The 22,818-nt window shown below is 31.8% G+C and overlaps 1 protein-coding gene across 1 annotated transcript; it reads right to left on the reverse strand.

The window, feature by feature from the left end:
• Positions 1 to 866: 866 nt before the first annotated feature.
• Positions 867 to 18,217, reverse strand: LOC150109265 (uncharacterized). Its single transcript, XM_090412353.1, has 8 exons — positions 17,848 to 18,217; positions 11,399 to 11,454; positions 9,382 to 9,453; positions 9,097 to 9,129; positions 6,470 to 6,595; positions 5,553 to 5,594; positions 3,255 to 3,460; positions 867 to 1,182 (listed from the first exon to the last, which is right to left on the reverse strand). Exons 1-7 carry the CDS (start codon positions 17,912 to 17,914, stop codon positions 3,272 to 3,274), a joined length of 585 nt encoding a protein of 194 aa, XP_090268479.1. The 5' UTR covers positions 17,915 to 18,217; the 3' UTR covers positions 867 to 1,182; positions 3,255 to 3,271.
• Positions 18,218 to 22,818: the final 4,601 nt, after the last annotated feature.

The raw sequence follows: 22,818 nt of genomic DNA on the forward strand, positions 1-22,818 counted from the left end.
GTTAGTTGGATTAGTAAGCTGCGAAACAATCGGAAACAGAATCAAAATTTGATTAATATGCCTTTTTTTTATTTTAATCATTCCGCACTAAAATTTCGATAGTTGCTTTTATATATTTATTTGGCTTGACAATTCAATAAAAAACCCGAAATCATCGTTTAAAACTAGGAAGTCAACTAACTTGTAATGGGTATACCAACGATTGCTTCATTTTGGAAACAATGAACCTTTTTTTATTTGTTTTTGAAGAAAGAAATAATTAGAAATAATTTTTATGTTCATAATACCTTTCTTGTCATTAAATGTAACAATAAGAGGAAATGATTTCAGTCAATACTTCTTTTCAAATCCTAACACAAGAGACAGAAACAGCAGATCAACACTATAACACGACCGAATTAATTAGTACTGAACACAGAAATTTAGAGGATATCCTCTTATCTTTATGAGCTTTGATAGATTAAAAGAAAACAGTACTGCTGAAAACGTTTTGTTAACTTCAACTTTATTCAGTTGTCAATTCATCCTTGTCTGCGGACAATTCACAATCCCCTAATATCGAAGGGCCTATTTTCAAGGGCATCCTAGTCATGACGGATGTACCTCTTGGTCGCTGTTTTTTTTTTTTTTTTTTTTTTTGAACACAGACAAAGCAAGGATGCTTTCAACCTTTGTTTAAAACACACCGGTTCTCATAAAAATAAATCCCTCCAATTTGTAAACATTTCCAGGAAACGGCGAGCGATTTATAATTAAGAGCCATTTTCTGAAAATAATTGGTTTATGTGTTTTTTGATGATGTTTCACTTTCATTTTCTAAGTTTCTTTATATTCATGTACAAACAAAAAAATAATAAAATTGCAAGTCTATTTGTTGACCTTTATTTATCCATCAACCAGTATAAATAGTTTCCATCAGTGAATACAACAGAGGATAACGAAACAGTACAAAATACAAAATGCATCATCATCCAACGTTTATCAACATAATGAGTATGGTACAAAGAATTAGATGGGACACATGCATAGTGCAATACACTGACAACATTAAATGTTCTGAAAATTAATGCAAAATGGAGCTTGCTTATGCTATAATGATAAATTCTTCGAAGGAACTAAAAATTAGTTTTCCATCTGGATATCGAAAATTCTCCTTAGATAACTTTTAATTTCTTCCATTGGCTAAAAAAAAAAAAAAAAACATTTTGAACTATGATTTCATTTTTGTTTGTTTTATGGTTCTATACATAAAAAATAAAACTGTTAATCTCTACATCGTCTTCGTTTGGGGATGTATAGAAAGAGTAACAAGGGGATAACGTAATATCATTTGTAGAATGAAGGGGTGTGAATATTACTAAAAGGCATAACTCTATTTAACTATACCAGTTAAATAGAGTTATTAGCCCAAATATGCCTTTAAACGTAGTATTTCATACAAGAGTTACGTCATTACTGCCACCTGAAAGTTAGAATTTATTTTTCTTAATAATAATGAATAATGTGGTTTTGTGCATACTAATTTGGGTATTTGTGGTGATGAGATTGGATTTCCAGATATTAGATTTTTATGGAATTGAAGAGCTTTGTGCTTTCAGTATGACAATTAGAGTTACCTTTTTATCTGAAGATCAATTTAAATAAATTAAAAGGAATACTTGTGCGATTAACTTATTTATTTATTTATTTTTGATATTCCCACCCACGGTATGTTGGAAACCTTCTAACATGCGGCATCTTATCAAAAAGAAAAAAAAGGCAATCATTTTTAAATGCAATATATATATTCCAAAAACGTTATGAAAGTATCAATAAAGTATCAATAATCAATCAATGTTAGGATACTTAAAATGATTAAGCGGGTAAACTGTCAGGAAAATAACGATTTTAATTTCTTAAATTGAATGTGTAAAATTTCTTAGGTTTGCATTTTTTATTTAAATATGCTAAAATATTTCTTTAAAACTCTTAAAACTATTTTTAAGCATTTGTGTTTATATGCATAAAACACAAATCACCTTTTGAAACATTTCGAATAAGAGAATCAGGAAACGTGTGAAGTGCTGTCATACTGTTAAGAGGACACTGTAGAGAATAACATTGGAAGTACACAATCATATTCTTCGCGCATTGAAATATGAAAAAATAACTAACATAAAATAGTTCCTTTGTGTTCTTAGGAGGGAACAAACTTGTTCTCCCCAGTTCTTCAGATCTCAGCAAAGACTATAATGAAAGACTGATGTTTCTATATAGCTTCGATTATACAAACAATACTCCAGTTTCGAGGGATTGTTTGATCAGTCGTTTCTTTAAGGTCTCTCATGTCTATAAAGTCATCATTACCAGACTCAACTTTCTTGTGCACGAAGATGGTCTGGACCAAAATCTGTATATGATACTTGCATTACTTCTGTGAAAACGTTCAGGTCAGTGTGAGACTTTCTCAAAGATGTACACAGTGTAGTCACGGGCAATCTTCATCTTGACGATTAGATGCGTACGATTGGACTAACGCTCAAATTCTCACATACAGTTGATTTTCAATCTGCAAAACAGACAAACCGACTAGAAGAATGCAGGCAGTTAATAGACATAATACACTAGCCTTACACACACCTCGGGCCATAATTACAACCATTCTCCACACAATGTTATCAAAGACTCCGCTGCTCATCCCCTCCCCTGTACACATTGCTGATTGTAGAGTTTAGTGGCCGTAGCATCATACTAAGTGTAACTATACTGCTGATACAAACGGACCTTAACCTCAGTTTGTTTTTAACTGAAGTGAGTTTAAACCTGAATTCGGATACTGCAGCCAGTTCTTAATCATTCTGCGCGATGACAGAGCTCAAACACACTCCCATAATCGAATCTGATGACTAATGAACAACGATGATTCCAGAAACTCATCGATGAGAAACACCTACAGGCTGGTGATGTGATAACTAAAGTTATTATTATTCTAAACTAAAGGAAACATAAACTCGACGAGAGAAGTGAAGACCGAACATTGTATTATCGAGCAACATCCTTAAAAAGCAAAAAACTTTCTAAATATGCACTTATTTAATATACACGTTTCTAACTGTTACTGGGTTACTCCGTCAGTTACATTTTTATGTAATAACTTAAAGTCAATGGATAATAACTAGTGGTATAGAAAGAAGTGATAAAACATATTAATTATAATATATCAATATAATATAATTATATTAATTGAATTCCAACAAAATAACTTCAAAACATACTTTTACATCATTTTTTTTTAATCAGAAGTCTCATTTGCATGATGTTGGTGATCGTCGTTTATAACGCTGTGGTTATGAGTGGAACTCTCATTCACGTGTGCCTCGTGTTCCATTATTGTTTCGTTAGTCATGTTTTCGTTTTCTGATACCAAAATACTTCCAATCCCATCGTCACTCGATTCTTCAGCAACTGTCATGTTACACATCTACAAATAACGGGAAGAAATTATTTTAGACCAAAGAATGTATTTATTTAGCATGAATACAAATCAAGTCTCAACTGATAAATATTGAATACTCCATAAAAATCTTCGCAATTTATTTTATTTATACATTTATTCGATAAGGTATGTAAAATAATCAAAAACTTTCTTTCTCTCTTTTTTTTCCGAGTAAATATTCTTTAAAATTCTTAGGCAACTATTGATATTTTTCACTAGATAGCTATAAAATAAAGAACTCATTTAAAATATTGAAATTAAATGTAATTACAATAATAACTCTTTATATTATTTCATCGAAGGTCATATGGTTTCAGTTAATTAAGAGTAATTTTTATTAGTATAGAGCAGGGGTGTTCAACCCGTCGATCGCGGAGCGATTTTTGGTCGATCTCTTGTGTATTCCTCCTTACTTACAAATTTAATTAAAACTGAAAACATAATATTTTCTTTATCATTATTTTGTACTATTTTTAATTTGCTTTAAGTGTATTGCTATTGTTTATTTATTTTTCGTTAAAACTGCCAAATCAGTAATTTTCTTACAAGTCCGGGTAAGCGAATTAATTTGGATCAGTGGAAGTCAAACAGCGAGCCGAGTGAATAGATTATAAGCAAAGTGTAAAAACTCGATTGTAGCTTAAATATTAATATTCCAAAGCACATTACATCGATTCTTTACTTAGGTTAAGTCCCATGTGAATATTATAAAAACATAAACTTTGTTTGTCTCGGTTTGTATTAGATGTTTTTGTATTAGATGTTTGTATTCGATGTTTTTGTAAATAACTCTTTTGAAGCTAACTGTATAAACTGCTTTAATAAGAGTATGTTAGAGTGTTAAAAACAAAGGCAATGTTTTTGTCGCCGAAGCTGTACATGACGGCATTAGAAAGATTGTTATTGAAACTTGTATGTATGAGAAAGGCTGGCAGGCTCTAAGTGTAAACATCTCCGAAGCCTGTCAGAAAGAGTTCAAACAACTTTCCGATTGCCAGCAACTTACAATCAAAAGAAAGCGGAGGAGAACAAAAGGCGTGCCGAACTTGAAACTTAAGATGAAAGACTCATACCGATTCTTTGGGGGTTGCCAAACTTCATGCGATGTCTCAGAGGAGACCTAATAAAAAGGAACTGAAGCAAGCAGAAGGGGTCCCGGTTCCGGAATTGCTGTCAGAGAGGAGGCCGCCCGGTCCAGAGTCGCCGTCAGAGAGCTTGAGAGAGGAGTTTCCCGCTTCCAGAAAGGAGTTTCTCGGTTCGAGACGTCGCTAGAGAGAGACTACTTCTAGGCCGCAGACAAGGTTTCAAATTGCCGAAAGGAAGAGTTCCAATTGCTGGAGAAAAGTTTCCAGGCCAGGTTAATGTCAGACATTCACCAGTGTGTTGCGTTTTCATTACAATTTGATGAATCAAACGACTTCACTGATATTGCTCAGTTAATGGTATTTATTCGCATGGTATTAGGAAGGACTAGGAGAGAAGACATTTTTTCGGCATTTGATGAATTTGTGAAACAACACAAACTTCCGCTTTTTAAACTTGTGTCTATTACTACTGAAGGTGCTCCTGCAATGATAGGTAATAAATCAGGCTTAATTTCATTATGTAAAAACGATGACAAATATCCAGATTTTTTAACGTACCACTGTATTATTCACCAACAAGTACTGTGTAGTAAAAGATTAAATACAAAAGATGTTTTGGATATTACATTTAAGATTGTAAATTCTGTTCGAGGAAAAGCCCTGCAATGGCAGTTATTTAAATTACAGGCCAATGATGATAGGGGACTTCTGTTGTACAATAATGTGCGCTGGCTCAGCAGAAGTCAATTTTTAGAAAGATTTCTTGTGTTAATTAACGATGTAAAAATTTTTCTTGATGAAAAGAAGATATTAATCCATAATTGAGTGATAAAAGATGGTTGTTACACTTATCATTTTTGTAGATTTCTGTATGAAATTAAGCAATTTAAATTTAGAGTTACAAAGTAGAGATAAAAATTTAATTTAAACGTCACATTCCTTTAAAATGAAAGCTAATATGAATTTAAAAAGCTGTTGTTTATTGTACTTACTTCTTTCATTCCATTATACAGGCAATCTACAAATCTCGATCTCTGAAAAAGAAATGGAAAAAAAACATTGCAACTTTGGCTTCTGAACTGAGTCATTTGCTTAAAAGTGTGCAAATCCCTATTGTATACTCTTTCTTTCACCAAGTGCTGACTAATTACGCATAATAAAGTGAATGATCGTTATCTAAAGGAAACAGAAGAATATATTTTTCAGAATTATGTCTTTGGTAATTAATTTGGTGAACATAAAAACAATGTCCTTTGATATAAACTGAACCACGGTAAAGCAAAATCATGCATTTCAAAAAACCTACTCTCATCATAATATGATAAGTAATTGAAATTAAAAGCCATCACCTTAAACAGTAGATGTATTTGCAATTATTAATATCAAATACTTCAACGTAGTTTATAATCAAAAATTAACTACGCATATAGGACACTGAAAGAAATAAAAATTTACATTCTAGTGGTATCAATGGAAAATAAACTTTCAATAAATATACTTCAAGAAAGAAATTATTATGACACATTTTATGTGCCATTTATTATTATTATTATTATTATTATTATTATTATTATTATTATTATTATTACATTTGTAATACATTTTAAACTAAAAATATTGACATAATATGATTCACCTCAGGAAAAACGTAAAACTCTTTTGAATGTTGTACCTGAGCATATCTGGGATGTACAGAGGGCACACAAAAATACAAAACATGGTCCTTGTAATCGTGAGTCAGTAAGTAAAGGTTACGATCGATAACTGCGAAAAGCTTTAGAGAGCCAAAGTTTCTTTCAGCTTGGATCAAAACATAAATGCTTAGCAAAAAACACCTATTGATGTTATTTAGAACGAAAGTGCGCACTTATTCATATTTAAAGATATCAGGCAAGGAAAAGAATCTTACCTCAACATGATCAGTATCACACTGTTCGAGACATACATTCACCAGTTCCTTAAATTCCATGGTAGCATTGGAATTTATTAACATGATTTGAAATGGCTTTCCAGTAATCAGTTCTTGACTCGTTACCTATTGTCCATAAAAAAAGAAAAAGAAAGAAAGAAAGAAAACAAGTGGAATGTTACAGGAAATACATAGTACCAAATACAAACTGCAGTGGTTGGATCAACGATCAATAATAATTTATATTGAATCTTTATATATATATTGAGATACGAGTAGAATATTTGGATTACTATTTTCCATTATTTCCTTTATTTAGGCTTTAATTGATGTCAGCAGATAGTTTCATTGAATGAGTGGTTGTTGTTCGTTTCCTTAAAGATTTCTTTTTTATATATATTTCCCCTAAAAGGAATATGGTTTCACCTCTAAAAATAAAATTAATGTTCAGTAAAATATTCTATACGCTATTAATTTGTTGGTAATTATAATTAATGTAAACGATATAGGTCATTTACATAATTACCTACATGAAAGCGATTTAGCGCATCCATTAATTATAACAATAAAGTCATTTGGACAAATAATTAATATGTGAGAGAGTGTGGGGCTGTTGACAATGGGATGAAGAACACACGCTAGAAATAAAATAATATATAAGAAAAATATATAAGTCTGGATTGTAATTAAATAAATAATTAAATATTGACACTGCCATTAATTATTTTATTGATTCATGAGAAAAGTCATGTTTGTAAGGTTTGAGCGAGATTTAATTGAAAAATGATTACCAGTGGGATCTAATGAAGGTAAATAGCAATAGGGACAAAGACTGAAAAATTATCGATTTTTTTGTTGTATTTTTCCCCTTCATTTTTCAACTTCTTTCTCAAAGTTGAATGTTTGTAAAATAAAGATTAAATTGCGGTTAATCTGTTAATAGTAAGGCGAATGATTTCATTATTAATTTCGAAATTTCGAATAGATAAATAAATAAATTTGTTTATTCTAACTATTTAGATTATTGTAGTAATATGAAGATCTGCAGAAAGACAAATGTATGCAATAATATATTTATTCCAAAACTGACTGGGTTTCATGAAGTATTATCATATTGTGAAAAGCGAATGAATAAAACCAGAGAGATAGCAGCTCGTTCTGAGAAGAATAGAAAACTAGACTGAGCGTAACATCAACTACGGATTAAGACTTTAAGAAATAAAACAGTACCTTTACAAATATATTTAATTAAATATTCATTCGCAAAGGTTGATAATATGTAACCAGATTTAATGAATAATAATGATCATGAAACACTTAAAACTTATTAAACTTAATCTCAGTTAAAATGAAAATAATCAAGAATTGACTGTGATAAGTTTTCTCATATGCGCTGCATTGAAATATGTATGGCGATAGTAATATATCAAAGAAATCTATATTGCATACACCGTAATAGTGTGTGTGTGGGGGGGGGTCCGTCTTTGTCCCTGATCAGACTCTACATATTCAAATGTATAGTCTGATTCATATCAGTTTATGACAATATCAGTCATGTAATTTGCGCCAATCTTCTTTTTTTAACATGACTACATCATTCTTTCTTCAACGTTAATCCCATTTCTTTCCAAAGTTGTTTTATCAAGATTTTCCACATGAGATGGAAATGTTACAGTTCCATCATCCTCCACACATGTGAGTATGGGATTCAACATAAGTCATTCATTCTCTAGACATCTTCAGTACCTACACTCACCAATCAGATCGAGAGAGGATATACTGTGGTCGGTGGTTCCATATGATGAACTTCTAAACATCGAAAGATAAGTCACGGTACTCTTTACACCAATGATTGTAGTTTGTGCTGCTGACTTCTAGGGTTGATGTTACGAACTCAAATCCCTGCAAACTCTGCTGTTAGGGATGATATTCTCCGTATGGGCTTGGTTAGAAACACTTGGGGTTTTGAATCCCGTCTATGACGCTAAGAACGTTTATCAGGGGTTTTCAACTAAAGATGAGTTAGCTGGTCTCATACGAAGGTAGTACGATTTATTTTCCCGAATCTCGGGTTTTTCATCCCAAAAAATAGGCAAACCAGCTTAGAACACACAAACACGCAATAAACAGACACTGGTCTCATAGCCTGAGGTGCTTTGGCCGTCAGTCCAAATCAACTTATTGCCATATCGCATTGTGAAAAAAAATTCCAAACCACCTTTTCGAGCATCTATTGGTCTTTTGGTGTTAGCTTCTCTGTGTATATCCTATCTTGACGGACGGAATTGTGATACCCAATTCCACCAGTCAACATTATCACCTGATAATGTTGCCAACACTTAATTTTGATAGCGATACAGTCTTTTCCCAACATAGTGAACAGACAGACCACTGAAATGACATTCTATGATACCTTCTCCGTCGAAATCTATAAGTCGTTCTTTCCAAGTCCCATTTGACACTATTCATCTGTGCAGTCGACTTTAGGGATATATACGTTTTTACTATATAGAGTCACGTCTAACGATAGGAGTATTGCATATATTTCATTCTAAATTTCAACGTTATTTCAACGTAGTTTATATGTATTTAAGTTTTAACTAAATAAAATGGAAACTGGTACTCACATGTCCTAAAACCTCCAAAGAACAAGATAATGCCTGTAAATAGCATTCATACAATCAGACATCAAAATATATCTTCCTACATACGTCATAGCAAATTGTTATCTTTAAATGATTTCCATATCAATTAAAATGAACTGTTTTTAATACCAATAATTTTAAATATAAAATACTGAATGCTAAATGTTTCAGGAAATTAATTTATTGACGATTTCGTAGTTCTTTAGACATAAGTGAAGAATAAATACAATAAATACTGTCTTATCTATCTGCAAAGACATGACTTACTTCTGTGTTTCTGATATCATCACTGTCTGATAGGGAAGTTGCATTGTAGCAGATCTTGTACTTTTCTCTTAGCTGAAAGAGAAGACAACAAAATAAATAAATACATGCTGTTTAGTGTTTCTTTCAAGTTATCATTACATTAATATAATACTGCATATGTGTTATATGGAAAGTTAAAACAGAAAGAGAGAGAGAGAGAGAGAGAGAGAGAGAGAGAGAGAGAGAGAGAGAGAGAGTTTAAAAAACAAATTAAATGAGTAAACGTAATTTTATTATAATTAAAATAGTTAAAATAATGAGCAACTTGAGATGAAAGTCATTTACCACAAAGAAAATTTCTGATTAGTTCTATTAAAATCCTATCCTATCCTTTGTTGTTCGATTTGTACAAAACACAAACAAGAAAAAAAAAAGAGAAAGAAAATCAACTTTTAATAACTGCATGGTGTTGTTTCGCTTTGTACTATGAAAGTCACGAAAACAGAACATTCGAAGCATGTTTCACTGCAACAAACAACATTCGCAAATACACTCTCGTATAATCAATCAAAAACTACCTATTTAGTAGGCAATCACATTACCAGGAAATGCTGGGACGGTATATTTTCCACGAACATACTGTTTTTGTTCAATGTTCATATCAACCCTGATTTTCAAGAAAACGTGATTGACCAGGTTCCATGAAATTCACGGAAGATTATTATAGTAGTGCATGTACATACACAGTCCAAAAAGATATAATTTACCATCACATTTAATGAGAACTGACTCATTATAAATTATAATAATCAGTTTAAAATATTAGTAATTGTCTGTTGATGAAAGCATACTCGCCTTTTACATCGGTGCAGGTTTGGGTTTGAGAGGTAAATTAAAGAGAATGCTGAAGCATTTCTACACCATCCATTTAAATCAGAATGACTGTCTCTCTATTGCCAAGATTTGGGAGTGTCTCATCCTCATAAAAGGAAAGCAATAATGTTTCTCCCCCCTATTTTAATTATTAAAACAAAATTTAATGCAATGTTGTGTCATTTCATTATATATTTAAATTAAAGTGTATTTCAAATCACTTAATTTTAAATTTAGGGCTTAATTGTAATCTTAATTATTGTAGCACCCACTAGGTGGCATCTGGCAAGTGGCTCAGCTCTATAAATAGGATTAACATTCTTTGCTTATAGATTCACCTTATGATCGTGCTGATGCACTGATGATGACCAGTTAGTTTATTGTTGAAATATTTGCAGTAATAAAATTATTATATTCTTGTGAATACATGTGTATAATAATCAGGAAAGATCTAGTTCTTGCTGAGTTTATACAGGTTTTATTTTCTGAAACATAAAACACTAAGAATGAACATAAATATTTAGTGTTATTTTGAAACTGAGAACTGTATATGAAAATAATGTTATTTCTCATTTTAATGAGATGGATGCAATGGTAAGCTGTCTTTTGTGTAGATCATATTCATACGAGAAGAGGTCTTTGTAATTCGTTAAGATTTATACAGTTTATACACCAATAATGAAGACCACTATTATTATTATTATTATTATTATTATTATTATTATTATTATTATTATTATTATTATTATTATTATTATTATTTTACAAAAGAGAAAATCTAAGATATTATTCTTCGACACTAAACTTATAATACTTTTTCGACACGAAAGGCAATATTGATGACATTTTTAAAAAAAAAAGTTTATAAAACACTGATTTGGAATTTAGGTTAGTATAAAAAAGGTTTATATCTTTTTTTACAGTATATTAAATAGCAAAGCAAAAACATATTTTCGCTTTGTTAAAGAAAATAAAGTTTAACTTTATTAAAGAAAACTTCACATTTTAACATACTATTTACATCACCTTTAAAAAAACTCAGGCGATATCTATACCACACGGCGCAATTCCTGTTAATCGTTTTTTCTTTAAAAACTATAAGGACTTATCGATAATGATTAAATTAGTAAAGTAAAACATCACAATAAATAAGTAATATACTTACAAAATTAGGCATCATATCGCATAAGCATTTCCCTTGAGCATCTTCATGCGCAAAGGCTAAAGAAATAGATTATAATGCTGTTAAAAATAATTCAGCCATCTATACAAAATATATTTAACTCGTCCAGACAAGATCACATATTAATAACTATGCTATACCTTCTTAATCATTTATATTGGCGGCTCAGTTATTATTTTGAACATTTAATAATAAAATCCGGCATTTTTAAATGAACACACATAGTTAGATTGCTTTTGTCGAGTGGGCAATTACTGGGTGACAGCGGTGCATGCATGAAAGGTATTATATACAGGGGAAATAGAAATACAAATAAGGACATACTCTATGGTGAAGTTCCAGATTTTAGTCCGATGTTATTAGCATATAAGTTCTAATTACAATCTTGATACGTAACTCAGTAACAATAAGTCGGAATCTAGACTTGTGAAATTCACTGTTTATTAAAGGCAGCAATAAAACGAATAGACTGATCAGGTTATTTTCAGAAGAAAAATCTTGATAATTAAAAAGGGTAGATTCAATACAGTATAAAATTTTTCGACACTTTTTTTTTGTTGGTTTAAAACGTAGTTTTTTTTTTTTCTTTTTGGTAAACTTTTTCTGTGCAAAATTTATTTAACACAAATGAAACAATTCCAAATATCAATAAAGTTAAATAAATAAACAAAACAGAAATGATGTGGAAAATTCGAACGAAGAAAAACGTATAATAATCAGTGCAACATTGTAACAGAACATGGAGATAATTTACAAAGATTGTCATATAAATTGTCAATAGTATGAGAAAAGTGTCCGAAAAATATTCTTGAAAAAAAAAACGTAAGCGATTGTTCAGTAGAAAATAATTCGATCAAGAATGATCTTAAATTACAATAAAATTAAAACACGATAAAATATTTCTTGTTTAAGACTAGTTAAGACAGAGACAAACTGTCCCACCCTAAAGTAGCATATACATAAATAGTTACACCAATCATTGTATATTCAGTTTTAAAATTTAAAAAGGCGATGGAAGTATTATAACTGTCGTAGACATATCAGGTGAATATTTCAAAATGATAAAACTAAATTAGACAAAAAAAAAAAAAAGTTGACCTCATAAAAGACTCCACTAGTGAACACTTTTTTTTTTCTAGAATGAAGCTCTCTAGAACAAGTTTGCTTGAGTTGGTTGCAATTTACACTTAGGTATCTAACCCTATGAGGGAAAAATATATAAATTGTGTGTGTGTGTGTGTGTGTGAGAGAGAGAGAGAGAGAGAGAGAGAGAGAGAGAGAGAGAGAGAGAGAGAGAGAGAGAGAAGGAGAGAGAGAGAGAGAGAGAAATTTGTATCATAAAGCCATTTTTAATTGTATTTATTATTTTTTGTAACGCAAAACTTTTGAGTTGGACAATGAAGAGTTTCAGTTATATTCCCGAGGACAGTGTTTCTCAAACTTCAGATATCCGAGTATCCTTTCTTAAATTTTCATTATTACCAAGTATCCCTAATTAATTAATTAAAATTAATAAATTGATTAAAATATTAATTAAAATTAAATATCTATTTTATTTGAATTTATATGTTCATGTAAACAAAAAATATTTATTTTTAAATTTTGGTTCTCTAGAGATGTCAGACTACACACTCATCAACTTCATTTGATCCAGATGCAATATCAACGTTTTCTTGTTGCTTACAGCTACTTGTATTTGCTATATTGCTCTCTTTTGGGGGTTTTATAAATCCAATCTTTAGCCAATGATCCATACATAAGAATTTGAAAGCTAAAAAAAAAAAAAAATACTGTATTTACTCGAATATAACTCTAACTTTTTTTCCCAAAATTAAAGCTAAAAAATCGTGTTGCGAGATACGTGAGGGAATTTTCGGAAACTCAAGTTTTCAGAAAAAAAAACTGAAAAAGGTGCCACTTACTCCTACTCGCTATCACTACTTTTGGCATCGAGAACAGTTTATTTGTGTGCATCGTCAAAGTCATCTACCCAAATAGCGTCATCTTCTTTCCCATTATTTCAAGCAAAAATTACCAGTAATTTACAAGACTTAGGACGTAGAGCAGCGAAGAACTGCATATGATTGGTGCGGTATTAACAAAAGATCGCGCGAACCAAAGACAAATTAGTATTTCAACAGTTGAGTTGAAATGCTAATTCCCTTCAACCGAATTCCATAATATCTGAAACATATTCACTATATATTTCTTAGTTTTAACACGTTAACGACGGGGGTGGTGTCAAGCAAAACCATATGTTCCACCGGCAACTTATGGTTTTGCTTGGTCTATACAGCAGTTTCTGTTGGAGAGGGGATGTGATTCATTAGTTAGTGCCGTTTTATCCCAGTTGTCTCTAATTGCACTGTTTGTTGAAAAATATAATGACTCGTTTAATTATGCATAGCCGAAAATTGCCCGTACCCCTAGCGACCTTTCGCGTACCCCCGGGGGGGGGGTACGCGTACCACACTTTGAGAAACACTGCTATAGGATAACTGAGAAGATTTTCAATAACTTTTAAATACGAGTTAGCTGGGTTCAGATGCCCAGCTTTAAAGGTAATGCTAGACCACCATTACAAGAAGAAAGAACTTTTTTGAAGAAATCCCGTTTCAAGTGCGTCTCTAGTCGCGGATCCATAAGGACTTGATCTAAATCATTTTTCAATCAGTTCTTATAAAACACGACCTCTAGGATTTTTTCTACAGTAAAAATCCTAGAGGTCGTGTTTTTGACAATATTTGAAATATTTTGGCAATATTTCAGTCAGTAACACTACTTAGGATAATACAGGATCACGAGATGGTCGCGGTTGCCTGCTGGACTACTGACCAAGTCTCCAAAATCATCGGTAGTCATGAGAGCAACTACTGGTAAAAACTAAAGGTAGAAATCTACTGCCTACTTAATTCTAAAAGTTAGTTGCAGCAGAAAGAATTTAGTTTATTCCTTGTGGGAAATGAAATCATGTTAGAGGATTTATTTATTATATTCATTTGTGCAAAGCAGCTTATCTTATGGCAGAAAGTACTAGTTTAAGGTAATATAAGTAACGAGAGTACTTTGGTAATGTAACATAAATTATTAGGGCTCGTAATAAAAGAACACCAAAAAATTGAAAGCAAGAAAATGCCAATGCGTCAAATGCAAAATTCACTATTAAGGGTATGTGGGAGGAAACTTTGATGGTGTTTGTTTTAATTTTCAATGCAAGTTCCAAATTTCTGAATTACATCCTCAGATTACACTAATTCTGCTGAATTAGTATACTTTGAGAATGCTTTCCTCCTTCAATTGCATTAGGACAGTAGTCGAACCTCGGCGTAAATTCAAGCTATCCATCACATCAACTCAAATCGTGAGCATTAATTCCAAACAGTGTTGGGATGGAAACCCACTATGTTGTATCATTTGATGTAACATATATAAAACATATTTAAAAAAATTAAAAAGAAAACTACTTTCCAATCAAGAGAAAGTTGATCGAATTGTACTGTAATATGGATTGTTGCTGACGTACTTAGGTGATACATGATTTAAATTTTACGGTGTGAGACCACCACGAATACCCGGATTACTGGAGGCTTGAAATGGATTGAAAAAGTTCCACCTTTGGTCTTTACAGCAGGTTTTCGAATTTTTTTTAACTCTTATCTCCTAATTCAGTAATACATTAATAATAATAATATTATTATTATTATTATTCCAGTAGGACACTAAGTCCATTCGAGACAGCAATGACCCGAACCTCCACGAATTATTAAAATTCTTACTTTATATCTTTACAGTACATAATCCTTCCTTCCTTCCTGAATTACGCTTAGGTTCCTTTATCAGGTTCCTCACGCCATAGACGGGACTCGAACTCTGGTCTTTCCAAACAAAGGAATCATCTAAACCAACTGAGCTACGGAGGTTCCACAGTACACAATATATATTCTTCTTATTCCTTCCCTCCTCTTTTACCTTGCAGTGTCGAGGAGTTTTCTATATTTAACCGCAACCGTGATTCTAGGATAAAGTAGTTAGCCCTATGTCTCCCGGTGTGTCCTATGTTTGTAGATGCGTGTGTTCACGGGACCGATTTTAGTGTTCTGGGAAATTGGCTAGCTCACATTTAGTTAAAAGAGACCAGATAAAGGTTCCTCACGTCATGGACGGAAATCGAACCCAGGCCTTTCTTACCAAAGGGCTTCATCTATAACGACTGAGCTACGGAGGCTCCACAGTACATAATACGGCTGCAAAAATGTACAGCACATCAGGTTTAAGTTTGAGTAAAACGATAGGCATTGCTTGGAAATTAATCCGACAATTCATGACGCCATATAAAATAACTCAGTGATCAACGATAGAGAAAAAAAATTAACGGTAGATGAACGGAATAAGTGCTGGCTAACATTCACTTGTCATATACAATTCACCACTCCATGTGTATAGTATGGTTTTGTGTCTATTTACACTCGTAACTTATTTATATTTATATGTGCATTCAGAAACTTGCATGTGCTCATAAATTCGTCCTGAAATAATTACTTTGACAACATATTGAATACGGTAATAGGTGAGAATAGTAGTAGGAAAAAAAAAACTGGAAGAATGCAACAATTTAATACTAACGATAGAAAAAATAGTCATAATCAGAAACCTTAAAATTTGTACAGTCAGCTAAGATAAATGCTATCGACCAGAAATATTGGTGCGGGATAAACGTTTTGCAGTGGCTGCACTGCATAATTCAAATGTCTCGGTCAAAAGTCGCATCTCAGATGGAATAGAGCTCTTATCTTATCAATTTATGAAAAAATAAATAAAACCGAATCTAATAAGTATAGAGGAAATTCTCTGTAGAAAACGTTTTCTATAATTTAATTTCTTTGAGGCAAAGATAAGAAAGCTTCCATTTTTAACCTTTTCTGAAACGTCCTTGGGAAAAGATAACAAAAATTGGTGAGGGACATGTTGAAATTTAGGATAGATAAGGATTGAAACTAGCAGATTTTTATCTTAAAACAAATGGTCTCCATTTAAATTGTTTTATCTAGAAAAAAAAAACATGTATAAACATTTATTAAGTTACTATGCAAAAAACTATTAAAATACTAAATAAATCTCTATAGTGTAAATGGAGCCTTATGCTGAGGGACACGTAACTCGCAAATTGCCAGTTAGAAATAAAGTATGTACAGGACTATAGTTTGCTTTTTAATCAGGTTTGGGGTAGGGTGGGTTGTACATTATCTCCACTGTTATTTATAATCTGTCAGAAACACGTTGTTAAGAAAAAAAATGCTATTAAACCTGACTCAAATAGGATATATATATTGAGTTTCGTTTTGTAGATGATGATATCTTCTCAAATAAATAAGCTGCTGCAAATTTGCTACGCCAGCAATAAAAAGATTAAAAACTAAGTATATAGGTAAGAAAACAGAAAATATCCACAAAAATAATCGCGATAACAGATCATACAATTTTTAACAGCGCATTTTAGCTATATAGGTGCATTGCGAATTAAATATAGATGTATGGCGAATTAAATATGGAAACAAATATGAAGAAATAAAATGGTGAATGACTAGAGATCACAGACATGAGAATTCTGAGGAAAATTAGGGGAACAAACAGTTGTCATCAATGAAAAAACCGTTATTAAAATGAAGATGTTAAGAACAAACCTAATATTATTAAAATCCATGAAAATACATGAGCAGATCTAAAGGCAGTATTTAAACTTGGACAGATTGGAATATACCAAACGATGTTTGCAGTAAAAAAAGGACAAAAAACAGATTAAGAATAAGATCAAGATATAGGGAGATTGGTTCATTTAAAAGTACTTTATAAGATGATCGAAATGTAAGAGTGTTGAAATCAGAGTCCTGAACAATAAAAGACATTTTTAAAATGATTGATAAATAGCTGATAATGATGTAGTTATGTGTTGGAGCTATCATAATATCTGGTTCACCCCTTAAGGATAAACCTAGATCTTATGATGATGTTTCTCTGTAACGAACAGTGCTAAACTAGATGATAATTATACATGAATCACACATACTGTATTTGAATTGTACTTTTGAATTACACACACATAGTTAACAACCATGAATGGATGACTATTTTAATACCATTATAAATTCGCTCTTACGAGCTTAAAATCATATATAATAACAAAAAATAGTTATAAGTAATGACAGTTATAGAAATTCTTTATGATAGAATCAACAACTGAGATTATTGCTATGATTAAATAATGCCATATTAACATGTGATTAATTCATTGAATTATAAAACATTAGCTCATTTTTATTCATATTTAAAAAGAATTGTTTTTTAATTTACCATTTTAGTTTTTTTTTATTTTAAATGGTTACATAAATAGCAAAGTTTTTGTTCAGGCAACAACAACTAACTGATTGACTTACCCATTAAAATAGCGGTTGCAAACATGAAGCTTAATGTGACAATGTCTAATGAGTCACGACCTCTCATCTTTGTAGGTAACTGTCTGACAGATTTCTAGTCAACATCCATCCTGTTCCTATATTTATAATACACGTTGATAAAGTTTCCTGTCTAAGCGAAACTTGCCTAGTTCACTCCAGATCCTTAGTGGCTATTCATCAGAATCAACAATGCGTGAAGTTTTTCGTGATATTTTCATGGAAACCTCCCATTGTATACTATTTAAAAGAGACACAGCGATATCATTTCCTTTTTACTTTATTTGTGTAAAAAATCTAACTGTCCTGTACTGAAAAAAAAAAGTTTGAGCAGCTGTGAACCAAACGGAAATGGTGTGAACGTTAGTCACGAAAAGATGCTCAAAACAAAACTACGAAGTTGCATCATCTCAAGTCAATGAGCTTGAAACAGCTGCACACGTTCAGCATTACCCACAATCCTAGAAAACATTGCTCTACATCCGTGTAGAACTACGATCCGTGATAATAAAATAGGTGCTATAAACAATAGAGATTTCTGCGTGTACAGTTCACTTCTTTTCAAGCTATAATGAAAACAGATTTTTCCATTGTGATGACTGTGCCTATATATCTAGCTACTTTAAGTATAATGTACGATAAAAAAACATAACAAGGCAGTGTATTTTGCTCCCGTTTCTTATCTAAATTTCAGTTTTCCTATGTTGCTAAGACTACTTATGTTCCCAGAAGAAATGTTCCAATTTTTGGAACATTCCCTACCAAGAAAATTCGGATATATTTTCTGCAAATAGAAAATGCATACAATTGTGCCGATCGTTGAACATATTAAGAATACATCTAGTTAACAATACTCATTATGAGAGAGAGAGAGAGATGCTGATGATGCTGATGCTGTTATGAGCACCATTATATTTAGTCGCTGACATTGGTTGATATGTGTACTCACTAGATAGATACGTATTTGCAAAAGAAATCTCAAAACCTAGACCCCATCAGTTCGGTCATTGAAATTCTTAGTAAGAGATTATGGGGTTTTATAGTTCAACAATGCAATTTTCAACTGTATCTTATTTAAAAAAAAATTAGAGTTTATATAATAAAATGATTATCATCGATTTATTATTTTCGTGCTATAGCAAAGACAGGTAAAGACAGCACAAGAAAATAGATTTATTTGTGTAGTCATTATTTTTCGGAGGTCAGACTTCGATGATATGATGCTGAAGAGTGATGCAATGCGCATTTGTCAATAACGGTTAACTATCCATGAAAACATAAATCGAGTAAACACACGATGAATTTAGGAACAGATGTATCACAGCGAGGAGTTAGAATGTTCAATATTTAGGGATTCCAAAAATTTGATGAAATATTTTTTGCCTATTATCTCAACAATAAATCCTCTCAAGACACAAAATATTCTAATAAAACTAGTATAATACATAAAACATTCCTTTTAACAGACGTCCTTTGATCACATACAATACCAGTAGGGACCCAGCATGCTACAGTGACTATGATAGCTGGCTGTAGCATTCTAAAACACCAACGTTTCAGTTCATTATAATGCACAGATAATTTATAAACAAACAAACAAAAAAAGCAGTCATTGTTGAAGCTAACTATATGAGTCAGTAACAATTACATAGGCTTCTCTCAATTTGGGTTGACAGTTCTCAAATTGATTATTTCATCACTAAAAGAAAAGCTAATAAATACACAGTGTTACTACAAAAAGACACAATGTGGTATATATATATATATATATATATATATATATATATATATATATATATATATATATATATATATATATATATTAGGATAACCAAGTTATTTTAACTCCTAATCCTTTAACTCCTAATCCCAAGTATGCAAACAATTAAGTTTGCGCCTGAAACAAAGTTCAAGTCTAAAGATGATACAACACCAGGGCAACTCATTGTAAAGGTGGGTAAAGCTCTGATCACTATTCTTAGTATTTTCCCATAATGTAAAGCACATCTCACTAGAAGATGTATACTGCAATACATTATGGGTGGGGTCACTACCCAGACCGGTTTCAACCTTTTTTGAGGTCTCCTCAGTGAGTAGCTAGACCCTAAATACCAAGGTTATAGTAATACGGAGCGTTATCAACTTTACCTATAGAAGTTGCAACAAGGTGTTTTTATTTTTAATAAAAATCTCTGGAGGAGATATAGATGTAATAAACTTTTTACCTTGGGGATATTGTATATTAGGATAACCAAGTTATTTATAAACTTGGTTATTTTAACTCCTAATTAAAATTTAATAATTTTAATTTTATTAAAAATAAAAACACCTTGTTGCAACTTCTATAGGTAAAGTTGATAAAGCTCCGTATTACTATAACCTTGGTATTTAGGGTTTAGCTACTCACTGAGGAGACCTCAAAAAAAGGTTGAAACCGGTCTGGGTAGTGACCCCACCCATAATATATTGCAGTATACATCTTCTAGTGAGATGTGCTTTACATTATGAGAAAATACTAAGAATAGTGATCAGAGCTTTACCCACCTTTACAATGAGTTGGCCTGGTGTTGTATCATCTTTAGACTTCAACTTTGTTTCAGGCGCAAACTTAATTGTTTTCATACTTGGGATTAGGAGTTAAAATAACCAAGTTATAAAATAACTTGGTTATCCTAATATACAATATCCCCAAGGTAAAAAATTTATTATATATATATATATATATATATAATTCCCACGACGAATTATAATTCCCACGACAAACTACGACTATACTCTGGTTCGACATGCAATATCCAGGTTGGTTTAGGTTAGATTAGGTTAATTTATGATTTCTGATTTCATTGAGGGCAAAAGAGTAGTTTCGTTACTTTTTTTCATTATAAAATAACCTAATCTAACCTAAACTAACCTAACCAAAAAAGTTAGGTTAGTTTAGGTTAGCTTAGCTTAGTTCATAATGATTTCTGATTTCATTGAGTGCAAAAAGAAGTACTTTCCTTACTTTTTTCATTATAAACTAACCTAACCTAACCTAACCTAACCTAAGCTGTTATAATTTCTATTGAGAATGAAAACCTATAAACAAAACCTATAAACATGTTTTTATTACATTTACCAGACTCCTCTAGGAATTATTCACTTTAACCGGTAATTATTAATAATAACCGGATTTATCACTTTCACCGTAACACATTATATATATATATATTATTTTACACACACACACACACACACACATATATATATATAAAATATGTTAAAGATACTAAGAAATTTTCTACTTGGTTTTAATCCTTTTCCCAAATAAGCAGAACAAATTTTTGTGTTTGAAATATATTCACGTCTGAGCTACTTGTATATAGAGGATAATGACTTCATATCACCTGCCTTAGTATGTATCCCATAATGCAAAGCCACCCCCCTTTCAGGCGTGTATAATGCAATGCATAATGGGAAGGGCCACTACCCAGTTTACACTACCTACTACCAAGGTTGAAGTAATGCAGAAATCATATATATATATGATTTCTGCATTACTTCAAGCTTGGTATTTCTCCGGGTCTGTCTCCCACTGAAGAGACCTCAATAAAGATCGAAACCGGTCTCTCTCTATATATATATATATCATATACAAGTAGACAAAAGGTGCTTGACCTTCTTAATAAAAATCTTTGGATGAGAGAAAGATGTAGAAAGTTTAAATTAAGCACACTTAATTTAAACTTTCTACATCTCGAGCACATCTCCTTGCGGACAATCGTGAGAAACTGTATTCACTCTAATGGTGCGGAATTGTATTCACTCTAATCTAGTGGGAATTAATTTTACAGAGAACTTTAAACAATGTTATAAATAGCCATTTCTAAATTCATTCGAAATCTGTGTGTTGAGACTTAAGTGCTGTGAAGAATTCATGTTAGAGGTTTAATGAAATATGCCACCTGCAAATGCCCATAGAGGGCGTACCACCTAGATAGGACTTTAGTTTCACTTTGTATTGTATTTGTGTGTGTGTTGTTACAAAAAGTTTTTGTAATCCCCGAAGATGTCTCTGTGACGGAGCGAAATATTGGAAGTATTAAAATTAGTTTTAATCCTTTCTCAGTGCTGTTAATATTCCACTAAACCTCAATCATTCGAAATCCATTGAACGATGTGAAGCTTCTGCGGAGAAAGACCTTCATTTTCGTCCGGGAAAGTTTAAAATTTCTTAGGACTGTAAGGAACCTAAGAAATAACTATATTTCTATGAGAAATAAAAAAATAATAATAAAAAATAGCTGAAATCGGTTGAACGACGTGACCTGAAGAGGTGTCTCTGGTGGAAATGCCTCTAATTCCTTTCTCCATTTTAGTCCGTTTAGGTTGAATTTATTAGTGGATCTCCAGAAATGTAAAAAACAACCATATTCGAAATTTGGCTGAAATCAATTAAATGATGAGCTGAAGAATACTCAGTAGAGAAGAAAAAAATAACACCTACTTTTGCGGCTTTAATTGTTATTATTGAAGTTTTTTTATTATTATTATTTATTTTTTACGTGGCTTTAACGCTTCGAATTTGGAAGGCTATTTAATATCGCTGTTGAACAGACGTGGTGATAGCATTTATATTACAACCGAAAGCACAGCACATCGATTTTGGCCGTAATGGTTCTAATAATCAAAAGTCGCCGCGGTGATTCTAAACCAATTAGGGTTAGCGATCACTGAGTGCTCTTGTGTGCATAGAATCTAGAAATCGCATTAATATGTGGCTAAAACTCATTGACCTGAATCTTCGTTCTTCAAACTCTATTTTGTAAGAAAATACATAAAATAACAAATAAAATAAAATAAAAAATAAAGAGTTTTTTTAATGATTAATGTCAAAGTATAATACCGTGATTACCTCAGTAAAATATATTTTTCTTTTAGCGAGTGGAGGGGAAAATGGGAAAGCATGGTGAG

This window comes from Typopeltis vanoorti, chromosome 2 (assembly GCF_054136105.1).
Source record: "Typopeltis vanoorti isolate ZY-2024b chromosome 2, IOZ_Tvanoo_1.0, whole genome shotgun sequence".
NCBI classification, from domain to species: Eukaryota; Metazoa; Arthropoda; class Arachnida; order Uropygi; family Thelyphonidae; genus Typopeltis; species Typopeltis vanoorti.

Excerpts from the sequence above, each read along its gene's own strand:
- LOC150109265 (XM_090412353.1), bottom strand. The coding sequence starts at position 17,914 with ATGAGAGGTCGTGACTCATTAGACATTGTCACATTAAGCTTCATGTTT. Across the intron at positions 5,595-6,469 it reads GTGATACTGATCATGTTGAG|AGATCGAGATTTGTAGATTG; the intron begins GTAAGATTCTTT and ends TTTCTTTTTCAG. Across the intron at positions 3,461-5,552 it reads TGTATAATGGAATGAAAGAA|ATGTGTAACATGACAGTTGC; the intron begins GTAAGTACAATA and ends CGTTATTTGTAG.